At 33.1% G+C, this 25401-nt stretch overlaps 1 protein-coding gene across 5 annotated transcripts in view; it reads left to right on the top strand.

Annotated features, from left to right (window-relative positions):
• ASPH (aspartate beta-hydroxylase) overlaps positions 1 to 25401 on the top strand; it is a 112135-nt gene that overhangs the window by 32155 nt on the left and 54579 nt on the right. For 3 of the 5 annotated variants that reach the window (XM_032222575.1, XM_032222573.1, XM_032222576.1), the window contains 12 exons: positions 313 to 351; positions 6899 to 6988; positions 8957 to 9031; positions 11321 to 11524; positions 12081 to 12131; positions 13307 to 13360; positions 14636 to 14683; positions 15369 to 15401; positions 16718 to 16750; positions 18077 to 18121; positions 20622 to 20675; positions 21125 to 21169. In XM_032222575.1, coding sequence (XP_032078466.1) covers positions 313 to 351; positions 6899 to 6988; positions 8957 to 9031; positions 11321 to 11524; positions 12081 to 12131; positions 13307 to 13360; positions 14636 to 14683; positions 15369 to 15401; positions 16718 to 16750; positions 18077 to 18121; positions 20622 to 20675; positions 21125 to 21169 — 771 coding nt within the window. Of the gene's footprint in view, positions 1 to 312; positions 352 to 3282; positions 6842 to 6898; positions 6989 to 8956; positions 9032 to 11320; positions 11525 to 12080; positions 12132 to 13306; positions 13361 to 14635; positions 14684 to 15368; positions 15402 to 16717; positions 16751 to 18076; positions 18122 to 20621; positions 20676 to 21124; positions 21170 to 25401 lie in introns of those variants that run through there. The other 2 variants (XM_032222574.1, XM_032222577.1) reach the window with 2 other exon arrangements.

Below are 25401 nucleotides of genomic sequence, written 5' to 3'. Positions count from 1 at the left end.
TGCCAAAAGGAAAAGTGAAATTGGAATTCCAAGTCTGGTAACATGAATAAACTAATGTCTACTGGAATAAAAATTGGGATGTTTCCTTATCCTGCTTTATTATCTGTAAAAAAAATCTCTTAGTCAAAAGGAGATATTAGGCAAATATTGTGTATTGAGCTTTTTCTAGCTTTACTGAATAATGAAAAATATAAATGTAGACTATTAATAACTTCATGGTGAAATATTTCTGGTGGAAATTTTATTTTTTTATTAGTGTATGAAATTTTCTAAAATAATGTTTGCAACCTATTTCCATTTTTAAAAATTCAGGAGTAAAACCTGGAGAGATTATCAAGAGCAAAGTCAAAGGTACTTTACTACCAAGCCTTAGCAATGTTTATTGCTTATTGCGCCTGATGCCTGCAGTGCATGAGTTTTGCCATGTTAATAATTATGCCTACTAACTTTGGATGCTATTATACAAATTTCAAATATGGCCTATTTTTCTAAACAGTTTTTCAAAAGACTCTAAGCAGTTTATTATATTTATATTATGTTTTGGCTTCAATAGCTTGGTACTTTGCATTGTGCTTCCAAAATATATAACATTTTTATCACTATGCCATAATAGAATCTCTCCTGAAAACAGTTCTGTGTTATAAATGTATAGAAGCAAGTTTCCAGGTGCATCTCATCTAGCTGGAGAAAAAAAATGCCTTTATTGAGATCTATCAGCTGGAGTTATATATAATTATAATCTCAAAAACACATACTACTCTTATAAATTATCTTTCTAATGATATAAACAAGACTTTGGATTTATTTATCCTGATGCTTGCCAAATATTTAATTTTTGTCTATCAGATGTGTAAACTCTTGGTTTATAATTTTACTCATGCAAAACATTTGGGCAAGCAATATAATCAGATGAATTGATAGGTTCCCCATTTTATTTATGGTAAATGAAAATGTGTTTACATCCCTTTGAGTAGTAGTATACTCTGAAAATATATAAGGGATTTATGGGATAGTGATCAGCCTTTCCTAGTAAAGAATAATACTGTTGAGAATTGTTTTATATGTATATTTAGGATGTAATAGTGACTATTTTAGCATAGCATGAGGATTTGGAGGGGGGGAAACTATAGGATAGAACACACACTTTATTTATAATGCCATTCGACATTAATACATTTATCTTCAATTATTCTTAAGAGTTCCAACAGCTTTTGGGGTTCAGACAAGGGTACTAGAAAAAATTAAGGGTTGACAATATCTTGGCAGATTGATGAATATTGGCCTTGATGGATGCCTAGTGAGAATAACCATTTGCAAAGGTCTTTGATTTCATTTGTCTGTCTTTTGTTCACGTTGATGATTCAAGACTATTTTTCCTTCAACTGAATTCACTTATGGTTTTGGAGTGCCACAGTAATTGAAAATTATGCAAAACAGGAAATAATCATTTATGCATGTGTCAATTGTTCACCCTTACCTCACTTCCATGGTTGCCTAATGAATATTGTGTATTTTGAGATACTCCCGACATGGAAGTCAGTATTTGAGCCAGTAAATTTAGATTTGATATGCCTTATAGCACTAACAAATTAATTCTATAACACATTTTTTATATTTTAAATTTCTCAGATTGTAGTCAGAAAAAAATCTTGTAAATATTAATTTATTGGGGAGTAAAATAATCAAGTTTAACCTGAGTAACATAGATGTGCACCTCAGTCTCTTCAATAATTACCTAAATCTATTAAAAATAGTGCATTCTTTTCTTATTTTATCATCATAAAACACTGATTTCTAAAAATGTTTTACTAGGTCTGTATTAGGTTCAGTTAAATTATGGTAATTGAAGTTGACTACAAGAGGATATTTTTGATGTTGGACTAACCACATTCAGTGTCTATCATGTCATTAAGTCGCTGAAGTTAATACCAGTGCTGAACTTAACATTTTCTAAAAAAAATGACATCAATATTTCCCAGCTGGTTCCTTGTGGATGTATAGAACCTACACTTCACAGATGGCATAGTCATTGCTATCCTTCCTTCCTTCCTTCTTTTCTTTCAACAGCTAATATAGCCATCCATCTTGTAGCTGTGAATCTGGATGGCCTAGGCAAAATTACAGTACCCCCCCCCCCCAGCAATATAGTATATAAGTAACCAAACAATCAAAATAACAGTAATATTGAAATTTGAAACCTCAGAATAAACTTTTGTGTAGCTTAAAATACAGTAAAAATTTTAAAACAAAATTTTAAAATAATAACAGTTCTTAAAACAAATAATATTAGAGTACCAGCTTAAATAACTGATATCTGAGCAATGACACATCACCAAAACATTTTCACTTGAGACTAAAAAGCATAGTAAAATTCATATCAAGTATACTTCACTAAGAAAGATGTTCCATAGACCAGGGGTCCCCAAGCCCTATTGGTTATTGTTTGAGAACACACAAGCAGCAGGGGAACTCACAAAGCTCCATTTGCACAAGCAGTGGACACATGTGCAAAACCATCCCCTCCCCCCACTGCCACTGCTGTCAGTCTACAGAGCTGGAAAGGTTGAGGACCACTGCCATAGACTGCTAATGAAAGGGCCTGATTTGAGTAAACTGCTATACCTGCAGCATATCTCTGATTTCAGTATACATAGTACATATAACAAAGTGGTAAAATAATAGAAAGCAGAAATAAACTGGGACCCTGTATGAAAGTAACAGAAGACTGAGGTATTAGTCTTATACTACCCAGTTCCATTCAGTAGTCTGCTTGTAATTATTTTAGTTTTGCAATTCAATCACTTGTCACTGTCATTTGCACACTTCACAGTTCTCTTCAGACAGAGTCAATGGAATAACCTTCAGTAAATTGCATGTTTCACATGTCTCTCTTAACAACAGTGTCACTTAGTGCAGATCCCAATTGTGGTCATTAAACAAGAACCAAACTGTATTATATTGTGTAAGTATTGTATAAAGATAACCCTACTACTTAAGAAGACAGATCTGAAAAAAATTAATTTTAAATACTTAAGTAGGAAGAACATCAACAAGGTCAATGAAACAACGCTAAGAGACACTTCCCCACAAAATAAACAAAAGGCAGAAAAGGCTATACATTATGTATATTTTCTGCTTCTACTAATATTGTGTGATCAGCTTATTTTGAAGTGGAAACATGAGTTCATGATTTGAACTTGGAATGGATATGCATTTGGCATGCTAATCTAGTGTTTTTTAAATACCTATTAAAAATATTTTCTTTTTTAAATAATGAAAAAGTGATCAAAGAATCAGCCAAGAAAACAAAAGAAAAGCAGCAATTAAAGAAAGAAGCCAAAGAAGAAGAAACGAAGAAGACAAAGAAAAAAATTGAGGACTTTGATATAAAAGATGAGAAAATTGATGATAAATCAAAGAAAGATTCTCATAAAATTAAGCAAGACAGAAAAACTGGAAAAAATAAATCAGAGTTAGACAAAAATCATAAAGATAAAGATACGAAAGTATTAGCTAATGGCAAAGATAAAGAAGTAAGGAAGTTAGCAAAAAGTATTTCTAAAGCATCTGAAGAAGATAAAAGAAAAAAACCAAAGTAACAATTCTTAATCTCTGAATAGTGCTTGAGTTAAAAAATAAATAAAGAAACCATTGATATTTCATCTGTAATAAAAATTTTCTTGAGTTGGTTGGAATAAACAAGAATACATGCTTATTTCCACCCGAGCCTTGGTATATGTGTGAATTTATAAACATGCAGTATTCCAGTTCACATAGCTTGTTTACACATATTGTATTGTTATCAGTTATACAATGGAATTTATTTTTGCTACTCAGTATGTCACACAAAAAAGGCTAATGTAAAAATAAAGAGACTGAAATGTTTGAAAGAAGTATTTAATTTAGAACAATATTTCATACCAATTCTTAGAAGTGTAATGGAAAAATAAACTTGGATTTGGTTCTCAGGTTTCTGTCTTTGTATGTGTGTATATGTGTGGGCAGTGCACAGACACCCATCATATAAAGCATGGATTCAATAACCTGTAATATTCCAGATGTTACTTATTTTTGGCTCCTACCATCCCTCACTATTAAGCTAGGTTGGCTGGACTACTGGAATGCAATTTCTATAATAACTGGGATGCCATAGGTTGCCTTCCCTGTTACAGGTTTATCACAATAAATGACCTCATTAGATTACATACACCATAATATTTTCCATAATGAATTATTTAACTGTATCAAACACGAGTTGTTTGAAAATATAAACCATGACAGTGAATTTAGAATGCATAAACTTGATCAAAATACTGATTTCATCTACCCTTTTGCAATACTTTTTCTATAATGTTTGTTGCTTAGAAAACCAAGGGGTGTTAGGGGCGAAAATTGAATGTTATGGTTGTATTACAGTTTAAAAAAAAACACCATTGAACAGAGTCGTCATTTGCAAAAAGTAATGACTTTTTAGAATTCCTTTCAACCAAGAAGCCTTACAGAATAAGATGTACTTCAGAAACATATATGAAAAAATAATGGAGATATCCAGGCCACATTTCGGAGGAATTTTAAATAGTTAACATTTTGAACATGACAATAAAGCAAGCATTTTCATAATGGCTTTGAAGTTATGCACTGAATTTGCAAATGTATAAAATATTATATTTTAAGTGACTATGTGAAAAATAGTAACTACATGTATGCAATTTAGAAAGAAATATGGCATGTTTTATTTTGAGAAGATAGTTTTAGTGATTTATTTAAAAATATTTAAAAATATTTTAAGGGTGTGTGCTTGAGGTATGCATTTACGGTATATAATAGTATTGATCTAGTTGTTTGATACAAATTCTTAAAGAAAATATTAACTTGAAATAGAGGCAGATAAGGGAGAACAAAATGAATATGCAACCACAATGATCTTAGTATTTCTGTAATAGTATATTTTTTGCAGTTAAATAAGAGATAGAAAAGAATTTCACAATAGAAACCTCTTTGAAAATTTAAGAACTTGTACATGAGCCAATGGTGATGTCATTTGTCAGGGAAGAGAAAGGTTATGTAACATTTTCAGAAAACATTTAGGAATAACAATCATATTTTCAAAAGGCATTTTTGTCTGGCCATCAGGAAGGACCTGTAGACACTGTCCTCTGTAATAAATGGAAGGCACCCAACTGCTTAGATGTATAGATAGTCCATGGAGTCTCACTGTAAATATTTTTAATTCATTTTTGAAGAATTTAAAGAGTTTTGAATGAATTTTTACTTTTATGACATGTTACTCTTCATTTATTTTGTAATGTAGAACACTGAAAATAATTCATATCCTAAAAGGAAATAAGGTAATGAAACCTGTCACTTATGCACATTCAGTTTGTTTATTTGAAGAGATGAAATTCAATAAAAACATCTGAGCAGAAGAATTGTTCAATTCCTTTTTATTCAATGTTAGAATATTTAGTTACAAATCGGCTATCTAAGAAATACAGGTAGCAATACAGATAGTTCTGGCTTAATAGTGGTAATTAGGAGTGACAACTCTTTCATTAAGTGAGACATGTGACTGCTGACTTACAGTGAAAGTTGCGGCAGTTCCAGTTAATGTTGTACAAATCCTGCATAATGGTTAAGCGCAGCTTTATGTGATCACTGTTTGCAATTTCCTGCTGGTGAGGGGATCCTTGGTGCTTCCTGGGCTTGGTTATTTTCTTGCAGATGTTTCAATATCCAAATTGGGAAACATCATCAGCATGATGATGATACGTCCACAAGAAAACAACCAAGAACCTTTTATTTCAACCCTGAGCTACAAATATTCTCCTTATTTACTCTGCTGGTTTCATCATTGATTTTGCCTATTGGAAGTTGGTGGTGAAGGTTGCAAATGGGATGCTGCAGTATTTGTTAGTTGGTTGCCAGCACCAAGTTGCTATTGTGTTACCATTGGGATGCTGCAATGACAATAATTACGAGGATCAGTTGTAAATCTTCCTGTTCAGCATTGTTATAATTGTGAACAATTGCTGAATATGTGTTCATAAACTACTTGAAATAATTTAAGATAAAAAATAGTAAAAATCAGAATGTACTCTAGTTTACTGTCCCTTAAGAATTAGTTATATATGGGAACATTGAAAATTTAGCTATTTCTCTTTCCTGTCTAACTACAAAAGTACAATATATAATCATTCTTTGTGCTATGTACATAGCTCCTTTTTGTCTGTATTTCGTGCAGTATGAATATAATTCATAATCTCCAATGCTCAAGAAACCTCAGGAATTATACTGTTAAGTGAAGCAAAAGATTTTTTTCTATTCACTTCCAGCCGGTTAAGGTCTACTATAACATCCTTTAATCTATTGTATTTTATTCATGAGTGGATAAGAGGGACAGAGCTAGAAAATGTTGAGAGTAACAAATTTAAGGTTGTACTAAATGAAATTGTACTCCTGGTTGATATTTGATCTCTCAAAATCATGCACACATATAGACATAATTTTAAAGAGATTTCCAGTGATCTTTTAATGTCTCCCATTGTATTCTAGGCATCTATATTAGAAATCAGTTTGGGAATATGATATACAAAATGTTCAAAGGAAATTGGGAATAAAGCCAGTGTATGCACATACAGAGCAATTCCTTTTAAATAGTTGATTTTTTTTAAAAAAAAAGTATTATAATTTTTAAACGTATGTTTAAAACTTAAATTGAAGATGACATGATTTTCTGGAGGTGGTAAGTATTTTTCACCTTGTTTGATGTCCCCCATCTTAATTAATTAATTAATTAATTAAATTAATCCCATCTCACCCTATGTTATAATAATGATACCTAATTGGATCAAAATATTGATGCAGAGATTAAAGTTAACGTTATAACTAAACAATGCAGGACTTAAGGAAAGATCTGTCCCAGAACAATCAATACCAAGAAGTGCTGAAGAGGTTATCCAACCTGCAGAAAAGCCACATGTGAAAACAGGTGAGCCCTTAATAATACAAAAGCTTCAGAACATGAGATCTGCAATTACAACATTTCACCACTATTGCAAAATTACATTTATTCTGTGCTTCCTCTGAGTTTTTTCAGATGTACAACATTATAGTTAATTTCTATTTAACATGATCTTTGTTTTTACAGTTTCTTTAAATAAAAGCAGTGAAGCTTTTTCCCTGATTGATATAATCTTCAGAAATTATTCCAAAATCAATATTTCATAAAAATGAATTGCAAGTCAAATATAATGCATATTTCAGATGTAAAATGGCAGCTACAATTAAAGGAAATTGGCTAAGATGTATAACAATTTAACTTTTAATTTAATAGTTTAGTTAATAGTTATACATGAAATGAAAAGAGTTTTTAAATAGATGCTTTGAAATATCAATAAAACATCCTACTTAAATTTACTAATATAGAGATATATACAAAGGGCCACCATTCAGGAGATGGCCAATTTAAAATTTGCTATTATTGTGGGTACGTTTCAGATATATTACATGAAGAGAGTGATTTGCTGAAATTAATACGCCAGGTGAATGTAGAAATTTTGACTAATTGGTGAAATTGCAAAGATGAAAATGCTAGACTTATTTTCAAAAGCTGCAAATTGCATAACAAGAATATACAACTGAAGGTTCTGGCTTGGATAATCACTCTTACGCTTTGCTCATTGGTGGAGCTAAAAGGCAAGCCACCTTCGAAAGCTTTTAGTGTCCAGTCTTTACATATTGAAAATGGCATTCTAACAAATACTTGGACTAAAGCCATTTAAAGCTTTATAAAGTAACAATTAAAGAGAGCTTTGAAATAAATTGGTAACCATTGTAAATCATAAGGAAGAGAGGTTTTGCAGTTGATGGAATTTCTAAGTAATTTTCAGGAAATCTCTATGTAAAAACATAGTAATCTACATAATGTCACATAGCCATATTAATATAGTGCTCATGGGATGCAGTAATTTGTTGGAAACATAAATTCTATGTTTACATTTGGCCCCATGCTGATAACACTATTTTAATCCTGGAATCTGTTCAGAGATCTTAAGGTTCCCTTAAAACCTGTTGTCTTATCAAAGACAAGCTATAATTAAGTATTTTGCTTGTAGGCTATGCTTGCTTATCCTCGGATATGTTAAAATACAACCTAGAAATGTATTAAGGTGAAAATTTCAAGAGTACATTTTTACATTAGGTAACAAATTCCATTCCAAGCCCTGTATATAGCAAATTTGCTTACACTATAAAATGGATGGATTGAGATCAGTTGCCTTATCCAATTTACTCTCTTTTCTTCACCTGAAGTTTTTTATTATGATTTATTTTTAATACACACATTTGCAAAATACATAAATTGGTAGCCAAATGCTTACATGAATAAAAATGTAGTATGTTACAAAAATATATATATTCTATCTTAGGTTAATAGTATTGAATAAAAAAATTGTATCAGGAACACAATAAAAAGAAAATATTTGTTGAATAAGATTAAATGTAATATTTTCATTTTATTTGCAAAAATCAAAATGTTTTGCAGTTTTTTAAAATTTGAAAATGATATCTCATTTGAACTTGCTTCAACTTATTCCAGGCTCTGGAAAAAGTTGAAGCAGGTTTAAATAGTGGTATAAAAATCCAAAAAGCAAGATGTAGCTGTTTTGAGCTCAGATATAGCATATGTGTCAGTTTTTAGTTTCGTCAGATCATTGGAAGAAGCTTTAAGTATATTTTAAAAAGTTGTAAGAATGCTTTAAAAATAGTAGAATGAACCAACATCTGAAATGCCAGTGTAAAACATCGATTACGTAGTTGAGAGAGACTCACAATTACAAACTATTTTAAGGGTAAAACATATTAATTTTTCTCTAGGTATTTATTTTCCATTTTCTGCTATTTCAAATTCTGTTCATACTTTTCAGTAATTTGTGATATATTTTCTAAACTTATGCAGAACACGTACATATTAAAACAGAACCTGAAGATGAAATTGAGGCCTTGCTACATGAAGTTCTTGACTCACAACTTGGTATGAATGTATCCTAGATTCATTTCCCCCCAAAATGTTTGGATTCTTCCTTTTTTTTTTTTTTTTTTTTTAGAAAATAGTTTGCCACTACTTTGATCTATGTAAGATAGATTATAACATACGTTTCTGTTTATTCCTCTGTTGCATTGACAATTATTTCTTTCTGAGGTGGAAAAATGTTGTCTTTGCACAGCATATAGAACTTTCCCATGATAAGAATAAATGTTTCTGGCATAATCTATTCATAAATGGACAATAAGGCATTAGACAAAGTAGACCGCAACCTACTTTTTGGTAAGATACAAAAATGTGAGATGGAGAGCATCATTACCATGGATATGTAATTGGTTGATCAACTGCACTCAACATGTAGTCCTCAATGAAACTACATCTACATGGAGAGAAGCATGCAGTGGGGTACCCCAAGGTTTTATCTTAGTCCCAGTACTCATCAATATCTTCATAAACAATTTAGATAAGAGGATAGAAGGGGAGCACATTAACTTTGCAGGTAACATGAAGCTGGGGGAAGTAGCGAACACTTTAGAAGATAGGCTTAAATTCCAGAAGGATCCGTACAGACTTGAACACTGGGTCCTATCCAACAAAATGCAGTTCAATGATGAGAAAAGTAAGGCTTTAAACTTAGACAAGAAAAATGAAATGCACAGGAATAGAATAGTTGGTAGCTACCTTATCAGCAGTATCTGTCAGAAAAGGATCTAGGACTCCTAATGGACAATCATTTAAATATGAGCCAGCAATGTACTGCAACTGCCAAATATCCAGCGCAGTTCCAGGCTAGATGGATGGAATCAAAATCATGTGAAGTGTTAGTATTTTTATACTGCTTTGGTAAGGCCAGTCTTGGAGTACTGCATCCAGTTTTGGTCACCATACTACAAAAAAGATGCTGAGACTCTACAAAGAGCGCATAGAAGAATACAGAGATGATTAGGGGGCTGGAGGTGAAATCATATGATAAATGGTTCCAATATCTAAGGGGTGTCACACTGAAGGGGGAACGGGACCTATTCTCCAAAGCACCTACGACAGGACAAGAAGCATAAAGTGTTAGTACTAGTATATAAAGCCTTGATAAGACTACGCTTGGGATATTGCATCCAATCTTTCTCACCACAATATAAAAAAAGATGTTGAGACTCTAAAAAGAGTGCAGAGAAGAGCAACAAAATGATTAGGGGACTGGGGGCTAAAACATATGAAGAATGGTTGCAGAAATTGGGTCTGTCTAGATTAACGACAAGAAGGATTAGGAGTGACATGATAGCAATTTTTCAATGTCTAAGAGGAGCTGCCACAAAGAAGAGGGGTTCAACATATTCTCCAAAACAGAAAAGGCAGAACAATGGAGCAATGGATGGATCTAATCAAGGAGAAAACCAACTTAGAACTATGAAGAAATTTCCTGACAGTGAGAAAAATTAGTGAAAAGCTTGCCTCCAGAAGTTGTGGGTGCTCCATCATTGGAGGTTTTTAAGGACAGCCATTTGTCTGCATTAGTGTAAGGTCTTCTGCTTAAGCAGGACATTATACTAGAAACCTCCAATGTAGAATAGAATAGAATATTAACTTTATTGTCACTTTGAATGTACACTAATTGCCATACATTAAAATGAAATTTCATTGGATACAGCTCAAAGAGTCACCACTTCAATATACACTAAATAAACATGATTAACTAAATCAAAAATAAATTATGTATATACTCAATATAATACATGACATACAGAAACAACACAGTCTGGTTCGGATGTACATGGCGAGAAAAACAAATCTTGCGAGTTTACCAGTTGGATGGCATAGGGAACAAAGCCATTACAGAATCTGGTAGTCCTAGAAATACTTCGAATATCCATTCCAACTTCTCTTATTCTATTATTATGTAATGCACTTACCTGATGTGAGTTTATGAATGAATGAACGATTCACTAAGATGCCAAAATTACCCATTTTAATTTTAATACCCTTTACTTTTGTAGCAAAGCACAGATTAAAGAAAAATATACACAAAATGCACAGACTAATTAAATTATTTTTGTAGAGAACAAACTATATTTAAATCATATTTGTCCTGAAATATTAAAAATATTGAAAATTATATTGAAATACTTAAAATTGTAAACTTTACAAACTTAAGCATCACTGTTTATGCTTTTTTATTAGGCAAGATGCAATTTTTACTACTGTTTAAATGGATGGTTGATTTAATGAAATTAAGGCTGTTTACTGAAATTCAGTCTTCTCTTCTTTTTTTTTTCAAAAAAGAAAAAGGTGAAATAGATGTAGAAAAAGTTGAAATCGAAAAAGATGAAGTAGATGAAGACCATGAAGAAACAGATTTTCAGGAGGAGGAAGAAAAAGAAGACAGTAATGAAGTATCTGAAGAACCCACAACAGAAGAGACTTATGATAAAGAAATAGAAGATAAAATACCTGAAACATCAGAGAAATCAAGTTCTACCCAAGAAGGTATCTCAATTGAGGAGAAAAATAAACATATCTTAGATATTTATGTAGCATTTAATTTTCTGAACCAATTCAGAGAGGCATTGAGGGTTTTCATGTTTAATATGTATGTAGCTCAGTGTTTGTTGTAATTGTTCACTTACAATGCAGTCTATGCTATTGTATTTTGTATAGTGTGTGTGTATTTATGTATGTATTAAGGCAAACATATATATGTTTTTATGTACCTTTTTTCCAGACTCTTATTTATTTATATATATCCTTTTTACATACATACATACATACTTAGGACTGTCTAGGCACAGGTTTTGATTCATGCTTGAATTGATTTTACACTTAGATAAAGGCATGGGTGTATTCAAATGCAATAAAAATGGAATTGTAAGAAAACCTGCATAGTTCTAAGACTTGCTCACAATCCTTGAATTCTAATATCAGTGTATCATATCGAATGGACTTCTAGGCTTCACTTGTAAATTAATTTAATTTAGTAAATTTAAATTTCACTGTATTTTCTGTAATCTTTGTACATATTTAAAAAGAAACATTTCATTTTCAGAACCTGCAAGTCACTACCAACCCAAGGATCAAGAAGAATATGACACTGATGGTATCTAATGTCTTTCATAATTTGATATAAGAATTAGATATAAGATGGACATATAAAAATGATTTAAATTAATAAATAAACTAATAACTTTCTAGTGCTATCAAGTGACTAAGTGCTGAATATGCAGGAACTGCAAATTACTGTATTTTTCAGAGTATAAGACGAATCTTTTCCCCTCAAAAAAGAGGGCGAAAATCTGGGTGCGTCTTATACACTGAATGCAGCATTTTTTTGCCTCCTGAAACTCCGCCCCCTTTGCAAAAATGGCTGTGCATAGCCTTTAGGAGGCTTCCAGAGTGCTCCTGGGGCTGGTAAGGGCAAAAATGAGTGAGAAATGGGCCATTTTTTGCTCATTCCCCCCCGCCAGCCCCCAAAAGCACTCTATAAGCCTTCTAAAGGCTAGGCATGCCTTTTTGTTTGGCAAAAAATGGGCCTGTTTACAAAAAAAAAAACCAGGCCATTTTTTGCTTGTTTTTGGGCGGGGGCCACAGCCCTCAGAAGCACACTACAAGCTTTCTAAAGGGTATACATGCTCTTTTTTTTGACAAAAATGGGTCTGTTTTTGCGAAAAAGACTGTTTTTTTCTTGTTTTTGCCCCAGCCCCCAGGAGCACTCTATAAGCCTCCTAAAAGCTATGCATGCCCTTTTTTTGATGAAAAATGGGCCGTTTTGGGGAGGTCTGCAGAGTGCAAAAACTTTTTTTTTAATTTGCCTCTTCAAAATCTTGTTGCGTCTTATACTCCGGTGCATCTTATACTCCGAAAAATACGGTATATTCAACACTTTCAGTGAAATTTTTATATAGAAAAAAAATGAATCTAAAGGACCAAGGACTCTTAAATCTAAAGTTTTGATAAGAGTTTCAACAATTCAATTACAACATAAAATAAATTTACTTTATATTATTTTAAGTAAAATTTCTGACTGAGAAAAAATTAATTAGTACACTAGGAAAAGGCATACACACACACACACACACACACACACACACACTATCTGTACAAAAACTGTCAGTGTTTGAATTTCACACATGCAAAATTGCTACTGTGAGCACTAGTTGGAGATTTGTAGAAGATTTTCTTCTGGGTCGAATACAGATTTCTTTCCTGTTACCTTATTTCCCTGAATTTTTTAACTATTGGTTTATAATATAATATGGCATTTCTAATTTTCAGTTTTAAACGACTATTCTCCTGTGGAAGAAGACACAAATGAGCCAGAAATCCCAGGTTTGTCTGATTTATATTACAATAAAGGAAATATATTTAATGATTGTTAAAAGTACATAATAGATTGGTCAAAAAAAAAGTTTTTACTATCCTTTAATTGTATAATCAGCCTTTTCTATTTAAATGATCAAGACTAATAAGTATCTTGCTTATTTTTGGTCATAAAAGATAATGTTGATAGAAAACAGTTATATCTACTTCTATCTAGAACCTAAGACGTCTTTCTGAATTTAGAAAAAAACTCTCTTTGGTTGCATGCACTGATTTCAACCTTTAATTTGCTTATCTCCATCTTAAGAGGAGAATAACAAATTTCACACACACACAAACACGAACTGTATATTTGAAAAGAACATGGAAAAGAGAATTGATCATGTTCTGAAGTATGTTCCTTGCTACTTGTCAGTAGTTTTAAACCTGAAGAAGTAGAATTAATTTTTCTTGACATATTCATCTTTGGGGGAACCAAAAGTTACTTCATGATATTATAAAACTGTGATAATTTCTGACTTCTTTGAAGAATGTGACTGAGCAGGAAAGAAAGCATATGCACTCAGTCTTTTAAGCTTCTCCTAGAGAGACTGGTCATTTCCAGTTTTGTGAATCAAATAGAATTAGTAATGTGAAACTATGTATAAGTGTATGGAATGGTATGGTTGGAGAGAAAATGATTTTATATGTTTAAACAAAAAATTGTAATTGCAATCAATACTGTAACACACTTTCTAGGTGGCAAGTAAAAATGAGGAACACATCTGTGAAAGCATAGTGGCTTTCATCCATTTAGGAATCAGTATGATACAGGATTGCGGTGGCTCAGTGGCTAAGACACTGAGCTTGTCGATTGAAAGTTTGGCAGTTCGTATCCCTAGTGCTGCATAACTGGGTGAGCTCCCCGTTAGTTGTCCCAGCTTCTGCCAACCTAGCAGTTCTAAAGCACATAAAAATGCAAGTAGAAAAATAGGGACCACCTTTGGTGGGAAGTAACAGCGTTCCTTGCGCCTTCTGCGTTTAGTCATGCCGGCCACATGACCATGGAGACTTCTTCGGACAATGCTGGCTCTTTGGCTTTGAAATGGAGATGAGCACCGCCCCCTAGAGCCAGGAATGACTAGCACATATGTTCGAGGGGAACCTTTACCTTTACCTATGATACTTAAGGGTGTGTGTGTCATGATTTCCATTTTTATAACTACCTCTGAAAGGATATACTTTCTGAATAAGATTACATAACATCATGTTTCTTCCAGATCTTAATATTCTTCTCATTTGCAGAATCTGGTCCAGGAAATGCAGAACAGCCTGACCATATAGAAGAAGAAGGTATCTTTTTGCCTGGTTTTCTAACAGTATTTCAGTAGTGATTATCAACATGGCATTGTTTTCCATTATTAATCTGTCATATCAAACCAATAATTCCATATTTTAAGTCTCTTTCAGTGAATGCTGGCTTACTTTTGCATACCCAAAGTTTTGCCCCATTTGACTCTATTGAAATTCTGTGGCTATGTGATGTTTACATAGACTTTTTCCAACTGATTGGTATCTTATGCTGATGGAGATCTGTTCTGTTGGCTGAACACATGGGAGTGATGTAGAGAAACAATGATAGAGCGCTAAGTGGGTAGGAAAGAGCTGGCTCATCAAGTTTGTAAAACCTAATATGTCAGTGCAAATAAATTGCCAGGCCAAACCAGCCAGAAACAATGTTGTGGCCAAAGGTCTTGATACACTTCCAATTTTTCCCAAAGAAAATGTGTTGTGGAGTATTTTGAAACAAGGAAATGGCACAAGGAAATGGCATTCACCATTTTTATTCCAGAATCCACAGAGCAGATACTTTGCTTTTAATGCATAACATATTATTGTAAACAATGTCTATATATAATTGTAAGTAAGAGAAATGATATGTTTTAACATATGATCTACTTGTTCTATAACAGAAAATTTTAATTCCTAGCAAGTTGCCACTCAATGTTTAATTTTAACATATGCAATTTTTTTTTAGAATTAGAGAGAGAAGACTTCAATGAAAATACTGGTATGTAGATTACTATTTCCTTACTGTGCATTAAATGTTTACAATATCTATATCTAGTCTACTCAACATTTGAATGTAAATTGACCAAGAAATCTATTTAATATTTTCCTCTGCAGTTTTTCAAAATAAGTAGAAGTACACTGACTCCCTGATGTGTGATTTCACTCACAAAGAATAAAAAATGTTTTTTCTGATAGTTTACAATTACAAGAAAATGTTATCAACATTTTTAGTTAATGATAGAAATTGTTCTGTTGTTACAATTCTAATAATTGTTTTACATTGTATTTGTAAATTTATGACACAGAGCACTGATAACCAATTTCACACTTCCCTTCTTTTTAATGAAAAGTATATTTTTAATGCAAAGCTATTACATTCTAATTGCAGTCTCTGTTTATATAAGACATAATATATTCTTCATCTGTGAATTCTGTATCTATACTTTGTTTTCAAATAGATAGTAATGGCACTTTTATTTCAGATACATAACATTTAATTGAACACATATAAACATAGCCAAAGTGAAAAAATATCACAATTAGAACAAGGTATTGTAATTGTTACAGAATCATTTATTGCTGGATTGCAAGTACCCTACTTAGTAGCAATAGCAATAGCAGTTAGACTTATATACCACTTCATAGGGCTTTTAGCCCTCTCTAAGCGGTTTACAGAGTCAGTATATTGCCCCCACAGTCTGGGTCCTCATTTCACCCACCTCGGAAGGATGGAAGGCTGAGTCAACCTTGAGCCGGTGAGATTTGAACCGCTGAACTGCAGATAGCAGTCAGCTGAAGTGGCCTGCAGTACTGCACTCTAACCACTGCGCCACCTCAGCTCCTTACCAGCTGCAATGCTTACTTTTAACTCCTGCTAAAAAACACAGCAGAAACAGGAAATTGTACATATTCTTACTTATTTAATCTTGCATGATGACTATATATGTGTATTTTCTATATCCTGTATAGAGTAGAAAATATTGGAAACATCCATTAATTAAGGATTCTTATGTGGATGCATAACGTGAAATAAAACACATACATTAAATAAAAATATAAAATCTATAAAAATCTGATTTTGAATACATTGGTAAGCAAGAACATAATGAATAATATCTCTTGAACTACGTTTCAGGTGGAAATATAGTAATAAAATAGTTCAAACATCAATTATACAATGAACTGAAAACTCTACCTATAGAGTGCTTCCAGCTATAGCTTCATCCTTTTTAAAAGAAACTACTTTTGGAAAAAAAAAATTGTTAGTTATGTTTTCCTAAAACTTCCATTTTCTTTGTTACAATAAATTTACAGAAACAATTGATCGTCCAGAACAAATACATGAACGTAAGTATAAATTGGTCATTTTTATTTCTGAAGATTTTAAGGCAATACCCTATGAGGAAATATTAATTTTTAGCTTTCATTTTCTGGTTACTGCCACCACATTTTAAAGCAAAGATTCACACAAACAAAATAGGTAAGTATTTTGTGTGGTCAAATACTTTCTGACGAACAAGATCCAAGTGATACTGGTTCGCAGGGCATTTGCTCCAGAAGAATCTAAATGGGGTTGCTTCACTGAAACACCACTTTTTCTGTATGTCAAGTGTGACATGTTAAAAAAAGGGGGGGCTTGAAACCACAGTTGCAGTTGTCATTATGACACTGTGATTATGTTGCTCAGAACATATGGAATATATAGTTTGAGCAAGATGGCTATTCCCTCGTATTTCCAGAGTCAAAGTTCTAATCACCCTTTTGTTGTGTGGAGCATTTGTGGACAACCTCAAGTGCTCTTTTTGTCTGAAGAAGATTACAAAGATCTAGTCTATTCACCAGTTCTTCATTCCTCTATAGTCATTCCCTCTGCTTTTAGTGGAGAATTCTTCTAGGTCACTACTGTATTTCTTCTCTGGAAATCCAGCCTCATGAAATTGAATAGGTTGTATTTTCAAGTAAGCATGCATGGAATAGAGTTACACAAAATAAAATGAAGAATAAAATGAAGAATAAATGTCCCTTGAAAGTATTTGTGATTATTTCTTGTGAAAGAACATAGAACAAACCAAACATTTGGGGCATAGCACAAATTGCCATCCCATCCCTCCCTGGTCTTTAAAATTAAACACTGTGGTACAAAAAAAGTATTCTTTCTCTTACCAGCATTAGTTGATTTCTCAAAATGCTGAAATATTTGAACACTTCAAGTTTAGAGAAATAAATGAAATATTCCTTTTTTAAAGGATTGTTGAATACACATTGAACTGAATAATCAACCTGACAGACACTGGTTTTCCTATTGTTATTTGTTGAAACCAAACTGAGATGAAAATTATTCCCAAACTTAAATATATTTTACATATATTAATAAAATATATTAACATATATCAGTAAAAAGGAAAACTATATTTTTATATTGTACTCTGTTATTTATAGTACTTTTAAATGCTGTACCCTGAGATGCACAGCTTTATATCAAATAAATATGCAAATGTTACCATTAAGAGTATGGAAAAAGCCTTATTCATCACATTAGCCATTTTGGATGGCAAGGACATGACTTTATTCACTTCAGCAACAATCTAAAAAAATCATTGTTGAAATATGCCTTATTGTGCCCTATGAGTTTTCCATAATAATATATTAATAGAGATTTTATTGTTTCCTTAGGTGATGCAGATGTTTCAGATTCTGTTACTGAACCTGTTCAATCAGGTAGATATCCATGAATTATCTAAGATAAAAAGAACTGAAAAAGAAATTATTAATTATCATAAATATATGGTTGTTCATTTATATGCATTTTATACAAACAATTTTGGAATAAACAAATGCAGTATTGCAAGAAAGCTTCATCATATAATTTGGAACCAATTAATATAGTCCTTGACGTACCACCATAATGGAGCCTGCCTATTGCAATCATCAATGGTGACAGTTATAAAGCAGATTATCACATGCCCAAACCAATTATTAATTAATTTGTTTGATTATTCATTCATTCAATTTCTATAGCCATTCATCTAAGTCAGTAATTCTGGGCAGCTTACAATTCAAAAATATGTTACAATTGAAATACTAAAATATTTTAAAACAATAAAAATAATAACTAAATAACTAAATACATGCATGCATGCATGCATGCATGCATGCATGCATACATACATACATACATACATACATACATACAGTAGGCCAGATATTTGGCCAATTAGCAATACGCCAGGAAATAGGGCCCTTAACACATTTAGCTCCTGGGCACGGGAACATAGGTAGGTTTTACAAAACCTTACAAAAGACTAACTGTTTTCATTCTAATCATCCCTGCAGAGAAACCTTCAGTGACCTTTTTTTGACTTTTTCATTGACTTTTTTTGTGGCAATTGTTAAAACCACTCAGCATTGTCATTAAGTGCATGCACAGTCATTGAGCAAATGCATGGTCGTTAAGAGGTCATTATGGGGCACTTTTCCAAAAACAGGAAGTAAATACCATGTTTTGGCAAAAACTTTATAAATTGTGGTCATGTAACTGCAGGATGTTGCAAACAACTGTAAATGTTGACAGACAGTCAAGTGACTGAAATGCAGCCAAATGATTGCAGGGGGAGCAGGTATAGGATTGTTGTAACTGAGTTGTAAGTACCTTTTTGGGATTCATCATAACTTCAAATGGTCGCTAAGTGATCTATTGTAAGTTAAGGACTACCTATAGAGATTTTGCACATTTTGACCAGTTTTAACCAAGTGCGCATGCAACACCCACCTATGGCACAAGCCAGCTGATTTTTGGCTTCCGGAGTGCTGGGGGCAGGGGTGAGTTCCTGCCAGTTCTAACCTCTTCTGTAGAAGAGGTTCCACAAATGTACAGTGCCATTGTACAGTGCGGTTCCAGCTCCCTCCTCCCGCCCGTCCGCACATCATCAAGATGATGAGCAAGAGGAGGAATTCTGGGAGTTGAAGTCCACAAGTCTTAAAGATGTCAATTTGAACATCCCTGGGGTTTTTTTCTAAAGGGTTAGGGGTGCAAGGGTCTTGTAACTTGATAGCTTTAAGACTTGCGTGTTTCAAAAGCCAGAGTTCCTGAGCCAACATGACTGGAGGAGGAATTCTGGGAGTTGAAGTCCACAAGTCTTAAATCTGTCAAGTTTGAACACCCTTGAAGTTTTTTTTCTAAAGGGTTAGGGGTGCAAGGGTCTTGTAACATGACAGCTTTAAGACTTGCACACTTCAATGCCAGAGTTTCTGAGCCAACATTTTGGTTGCTAAGGAAGAGCGTTGTTAAGTGAGTTTCATCACATTTTACAAGTTGGCCACACCCACCCAGTCACATGGCTGGCAAGCCATTCCCACTCAGTCACATGGCTGGCAAGCCACTCCCACTCGGTCACATGGCTGGTAAGCCACTCCCACAAAGCAGGCCACACCTACAGAAGGGGTTCTAAAAAAATTTGAAATCCACCACTGCTTATGACCGTTTTTCACACTTAAGAATTGTTGCAGCATCCCCATAGTCACCTGATCAAAATTGGTCATTGACCTGTATTTATGATGGTTGCAGTATCCTGGGGACATGTGATCATCTTTTGCGACCTTCTGATAAGCAAAGTCAATGAGAAAGCCAGAGTCACTTAACAAAAGTGTTACTAACTTAACAATTGCAGTAAATCACTTTTAGCAAGAAAGGTCATAAACACTCATTTAATTATCTTCTCAGCAAAAGAAACTTTGGGGTAAATTGTGGTTTTAAGTTGAGAACTAAAGTTGTAGTTGTAAGTTGAGATATAAAGAAGCAAAAAAGGGGTAAAATTTGAATTGGAGGAAGTCCTGCAAAGAACATTAATCACAGCAAGGGTTAAGTGAGACGAATTTGGAACGTAATTCCTACCCATCATTTCATTTTGCATTCCTTTGCAGCAAGTTGGGGAACAATTAAAATTTCCATTTCCCTGTGACTCTAATCTTTTGGTTTCTGTTAATGTTAAAGGTGATATGCGTCTCTAGACCAGACACGGGGGTGTTATGGTTAGCAGTTGCTATTTTGTATTTGATCTCTATTTTTATTTTGCTATACTCTATATAATTTGTTTAATCTATCCCTGATAATTCAGAATAAGGTATTACTCATCAGTTTCTGTTATTGAAATTACTGAGTCTATTTCAAGAAACAAGTGTACATAATTTAAAAATACCATTTTTTCCAACTTGTTCATAGTACACAAGGAGGTACATAAAGAAGATCATGTAGCTGCTCAGCAACATGATACAGGTTGGTATAATATTTGTCCATTCAAACTAGTACTTTGTATACAATAGCATTAGTAACTGTATGTGACCAAAGCTGCTGCTAAAATACATCAATATATATTCTGCTTTTATATTTATATGGTATAAGCAGAATTATTTTATAACAATGTTCATTTGAGTTACTTTTTATCAAGAAAATCACTATGTACACTAGAAGTTGTCCATGAACAATAATATACAGCCTGAATGTAAATAGTAACAATTGGCAGTTGCCAATATAACTATTAAATATAACGATCTGTCTATGGATTGTTTGAATAAACCCAATTTTGGCAGAACGGTACCCTTCTTTGCCATGTATATTTGCACCATTTCATTTCTGAAAAAAGATTATTTTAGTAATCCTATAATGTTATAATAACATCTGCAAGCTTGTTTCATAATAATTGACTAAAAAACTTTGAATTACAGAAGTTCCTGTTCACGCAGAAGATTATACAGAGGATGATGTAATTGGTAAGTTACCTCTTCACATTCTTATCTTTAATTAGAAGTAACACTGTGCTCGTAAGACACATAAGACACATTTGAAATAAAACTCATAAGCAAATTTGAGGTTTGTAGCCAAAGTTAAATGGATAACGTTTTTTCTTGACAAATACAGAACCATAGAGTTTAGGAATTATTTTTCTTGGAGTAGAAAAAGCAATTAGAACAAGGCAATAATTGTCATTTTTATTGATATTGATCAATAAAATTGGTTGATTTTTTATGTATTTATAGCATTTTTTTATTCCTAAGAATCCTATATTTTTCATTGTTTATTCAGATTAACAATTCAACATCTAATTTAATAACATCATTTAATAAAACAGATGGTGATACATTTTTAAAAATATTGATTAGTCTTTAAATAATGGAATAGATAAAACCATGAAATTTGAACAAAGGCCAGACATAAAGTCTTTGAATTGGACAAAAACTATATTAAAAATGAGATAATTATAAAATAGGATCATAGATACCATTAAACAGATGACACTGCAATAAAAAACACGTGTCTTTAGAAGAGTGTTAAGTTATGCTCATTTTTGGGAGCTACTGAGCTGCAATAGGAACTTTTCAAATCTTATGCCATAATAAATTTATACAGTATTTTAATTTTCAAAATACATTCCTAGAAAGCACATAGTTATTGATGTGGCATGTAACAGCCATATTTTATGAGATGTATAGCAAAATATGATATGGCGTAACTTATTATCTCTCCTATATTCACTGCACTTTTCCATCCACAATATAGCAAAATCACCTCAAATCTTCTACGTTTGTGGCTCCTATTAGTATGAATTCTAAGCAGTACTTTAACAAGGACAGACACGTCGCAGGGGAGTTTAATGTGTGTGATCGTATAGATAAATCCGGAATTATTTCCTATAAATTTAGCCTTTTACTAGGATGTTGATTGCCAGAAAACAGGAAATGTGGCTTCATTTAAACAACCAGTTTTGCATGTTTTTCAAGATTGGAAAATATACTGAACTGAAATTCCAGAAGCCCCTTTCATTTTCTATATTCTTTCTCTACTACAAATTTTGAAGTTTCTATTTTTGAACTGAAAAGTATATTAATACTTATAGATCTACCAAGAACTGAAGTGAAATTGCTATTTAATCAGTTTTTTAATGTTGCGTTTTTTCATGTGAGGCAAATAATGGCTTATAGAGTGTTGGTTGGAGTTTTTTATGTGTAATGTTCAGTTATTGTCTAAAAAAAGTCTACAAAAGGAATTATTTGTTTAATAGCATTATTTCTTTCAGTTTTAAAAATAGTTTAGTTTTACATGAGAAAATTTCATTGCATTTAATTTTAGCTAATATTCACACATAAATTTCAGTAGTAATAAGAATCTGGCAATTTTTATTCATCGTGGTGTGGATTATCCATACTATTAAATAGTAACAGTTCAGTACAGGTAATGTTCTGTTTCAGGGTGATATGCCCCCACACATACTTACAGTATTCAAAGCTGGCAATGAATTTTAAACAGATAACAGTCAGATGTGTGAGACAAATGTCTAAGAGAGCTTGCCTGAACAGTCCAAAAAACAATAACATAGACGAATACATTCCAAGAGTCACAGGATGCCAAATTGGGTAGTTAGTTGGTCCAGTGGTCAATGTCGGGAACAAAAAGCAAGAACTAGAAAGTCAAACAAATGTCTCTAGCAAAGACTGCAAGCAAAGGGGCTAACTAAAGCTAGTTAACCAACTGGCTACAATTACACATGCCTTGTCCTTTTCTTAGTGAGAAGCGTCCTTGGGGAATGTTGCTTAGGTCATGTTAGGATTTGTCTAGACCTGAGGCTTGGAGATTGTGCCTCATCATCTGAGCACTCCAGTTGAACAGGAGATCCCTATGGCTGATCAGCCTCCATTGAATCCTAGCTTCCTGATTCTTAAGACTGACCATCTTGAAGCAAAGGCTCAGCTGGAGAAATATTGTCAGATGCCAAGTGAAAATTGTTAAATCCTAATGTAAGTCTTCGACTTACGACCGGCCACAGGTCCTCTACTTACGAATGACAGCCGACTCCAGCTGAGCCATGCCACTGGCTGAGCGTGGGCTGTTTACACCATTCCTATTGGTCGCCCTGCTTGACAGCTCCTGTATAAATAGCTGTCAAGCAGGGCGAGGTGCTGAACTCTGTATATAGTTACCTGTTAGCTGGTTCTGTTAAATAAAGCTGTTCTTCGTTACCTCAGCCATCCCACGTCTCTTCAATCAGCTCAGTCTTCAATAAAAGTCAAACTTTGAATCATGGCTATATAAGAGTCCTCATTTTGTGATCACAGCTGGGTTGGAACTGCTATGTGAAATAGTCACTAAGTGGTCAATTATATAGCCACAACTGTGCTTTCCTTTTCTTCACTTCCCTGCCCTTTGCAATGTTTCTCTCAGAAACAATGCTAGGATATCCACTTCAAAACTGACAAGACAATTAGTTTCACACCTTTTGCTTTTGTTTGCCTCCTAAATTTCCTGATCCTTTCGAATACTCACTCAGATGTTGATATAATTAATAAGAAAGGAATTAATGTTTATATTTGACATTCAGTGGAGAACAAGGGTTTACAAGAGAGTAAGCAGGTACATGATGAAGAATACACCTTGAAAACAATAGCAGGCGGCCGTGAACACACTCAGCAAATAGCCAGTATATTCACCATTGTTTGCCTGCTTATAATCTTGAAATCCCTTCCTCTCCAATATTTCCACTCTGCAAAGAGGGAGAGAATGAATCAGACGCAAGAGAATGCCTACAGAAATCACGTGTATTTTCTTGTCGTCCCCCCCCCCAATGCAGATTTTGGCTGCATATATAAATTCCTTGTTTGTGTATATCTATCTTCTTGTAATCAAGAGCAAGAGTTTATAGAAAATAGCTATTAGGGTGTTATTAGTGGCTTCAAACTATGAAGTTGATGTTTATTTTTTCATTATATTTATTGTTGTAAGTAAACTTGATTTTTAAAAAAGTCTTACCACGTATATTAAATAACTATTGTATGTATTTACATACAGTATCTCTGAACAATAGAAAATGTCAAAATTTTGTTTTAAAAGATGTTCCTTTTATGGGTTAGTCAGGAAAACACAAAGTATTAATATATAATTAATAAAATATCTATATTAATTAATGTAGGTGTTTTAGGTATTCAGGTATACATGACTTAGTTTGCATTTTATAGCGTAGCTCCTTCCCCCAATATAAATGCTGAGAAATATATCAGGGAGATGGTTCTTCTTAGGATTAGGACACAATCTGCTGGGACGCATATCTAGCTTGGCTATAGACTGGACAACTGCTTGAATGAATCTTACCTTCTTAACCAGATGTGAAGATGAGTTGATGTGAAAGCTTTGTGGACAGCTTATAGAGTAATTGATATGCATTTCAACAGTAGTTTTGATGATACAGGTCCTTCTACTGTATTTTATTTTGTTACAGTGTCTGAATATGAATGTTTAGTTCAACTGACTTATATTTGAAAATTAACTGGCACATGGATTTGTAGTTCCATTCTCATAATTTTTCTCAAAAGACTCCAGGAAATAAACTACTCATATTTCTGTGGTTTTGGTCTTGAGGCATCCATAATGGTTCCATATCTGATGCTATCAATACCCTTGCACATACATCTTACTTAATCTTGTATGTATTTAATTCCTGCTATTCCCAACATGATATTTGCCTTGACTCTTTCTTTTTGGCACAGTTTTGTGCCATTTGAAGGTATATCTCTTTATGTAAAATGTTTGACATGATAGAACAAAGGAGAATATAAGTAATTTTAGATGTCTTTTCTATTTAAACATTGGTTTGCCATTTTTTTCTACCTTCATGTTCACGATTTGAAGATTGGTAGCAGAAATAATATATTGTGATTTGGAGATAAAGACCTAATTCCAGTCTATTTGTTTTCAACTTCATTATTCCTTCTGCCCTTCAGTATACATATAAACTACTTTTTCAAACATTCTGCCACAATGTCTAAGATCAAATTTGTTCATTCTTCGGATACTCCAGCTTTCATAAATATGAATATATGTTGGATAATTTTCCTTCCATCATAATGAGAGTTTTTTTAATGTATATCTAATAGGTGTCTCAAAGAGAGGTGGGGTAAAAGACTGTTGGATTTCTGTGATCATTTCAGTTTGAAGGGAGTGTCCTTTAATTCTG

The sequence above is a fragment of the Thamnophis elegans genome, chromosome 8, assembly GCF_009769535.1.
Source record: "Thamnophis elegans isolate rThaEle1 chromosome 8, rThaEle1.pri, whole genome shotgun sequence".
In the NCBI taxonomy this organism is placed as follows: Eukaryota; Metazoa; Chordata; class Lepidosauria; order Squamata; family Colubridae; genus Thamnophis; species Thamnophis elegans.
The sequence above is the reverse complement of the archived record's forward strand: the minus strand, read 5'-3'. Positions and strand labels throughout refer to the sequence as shown.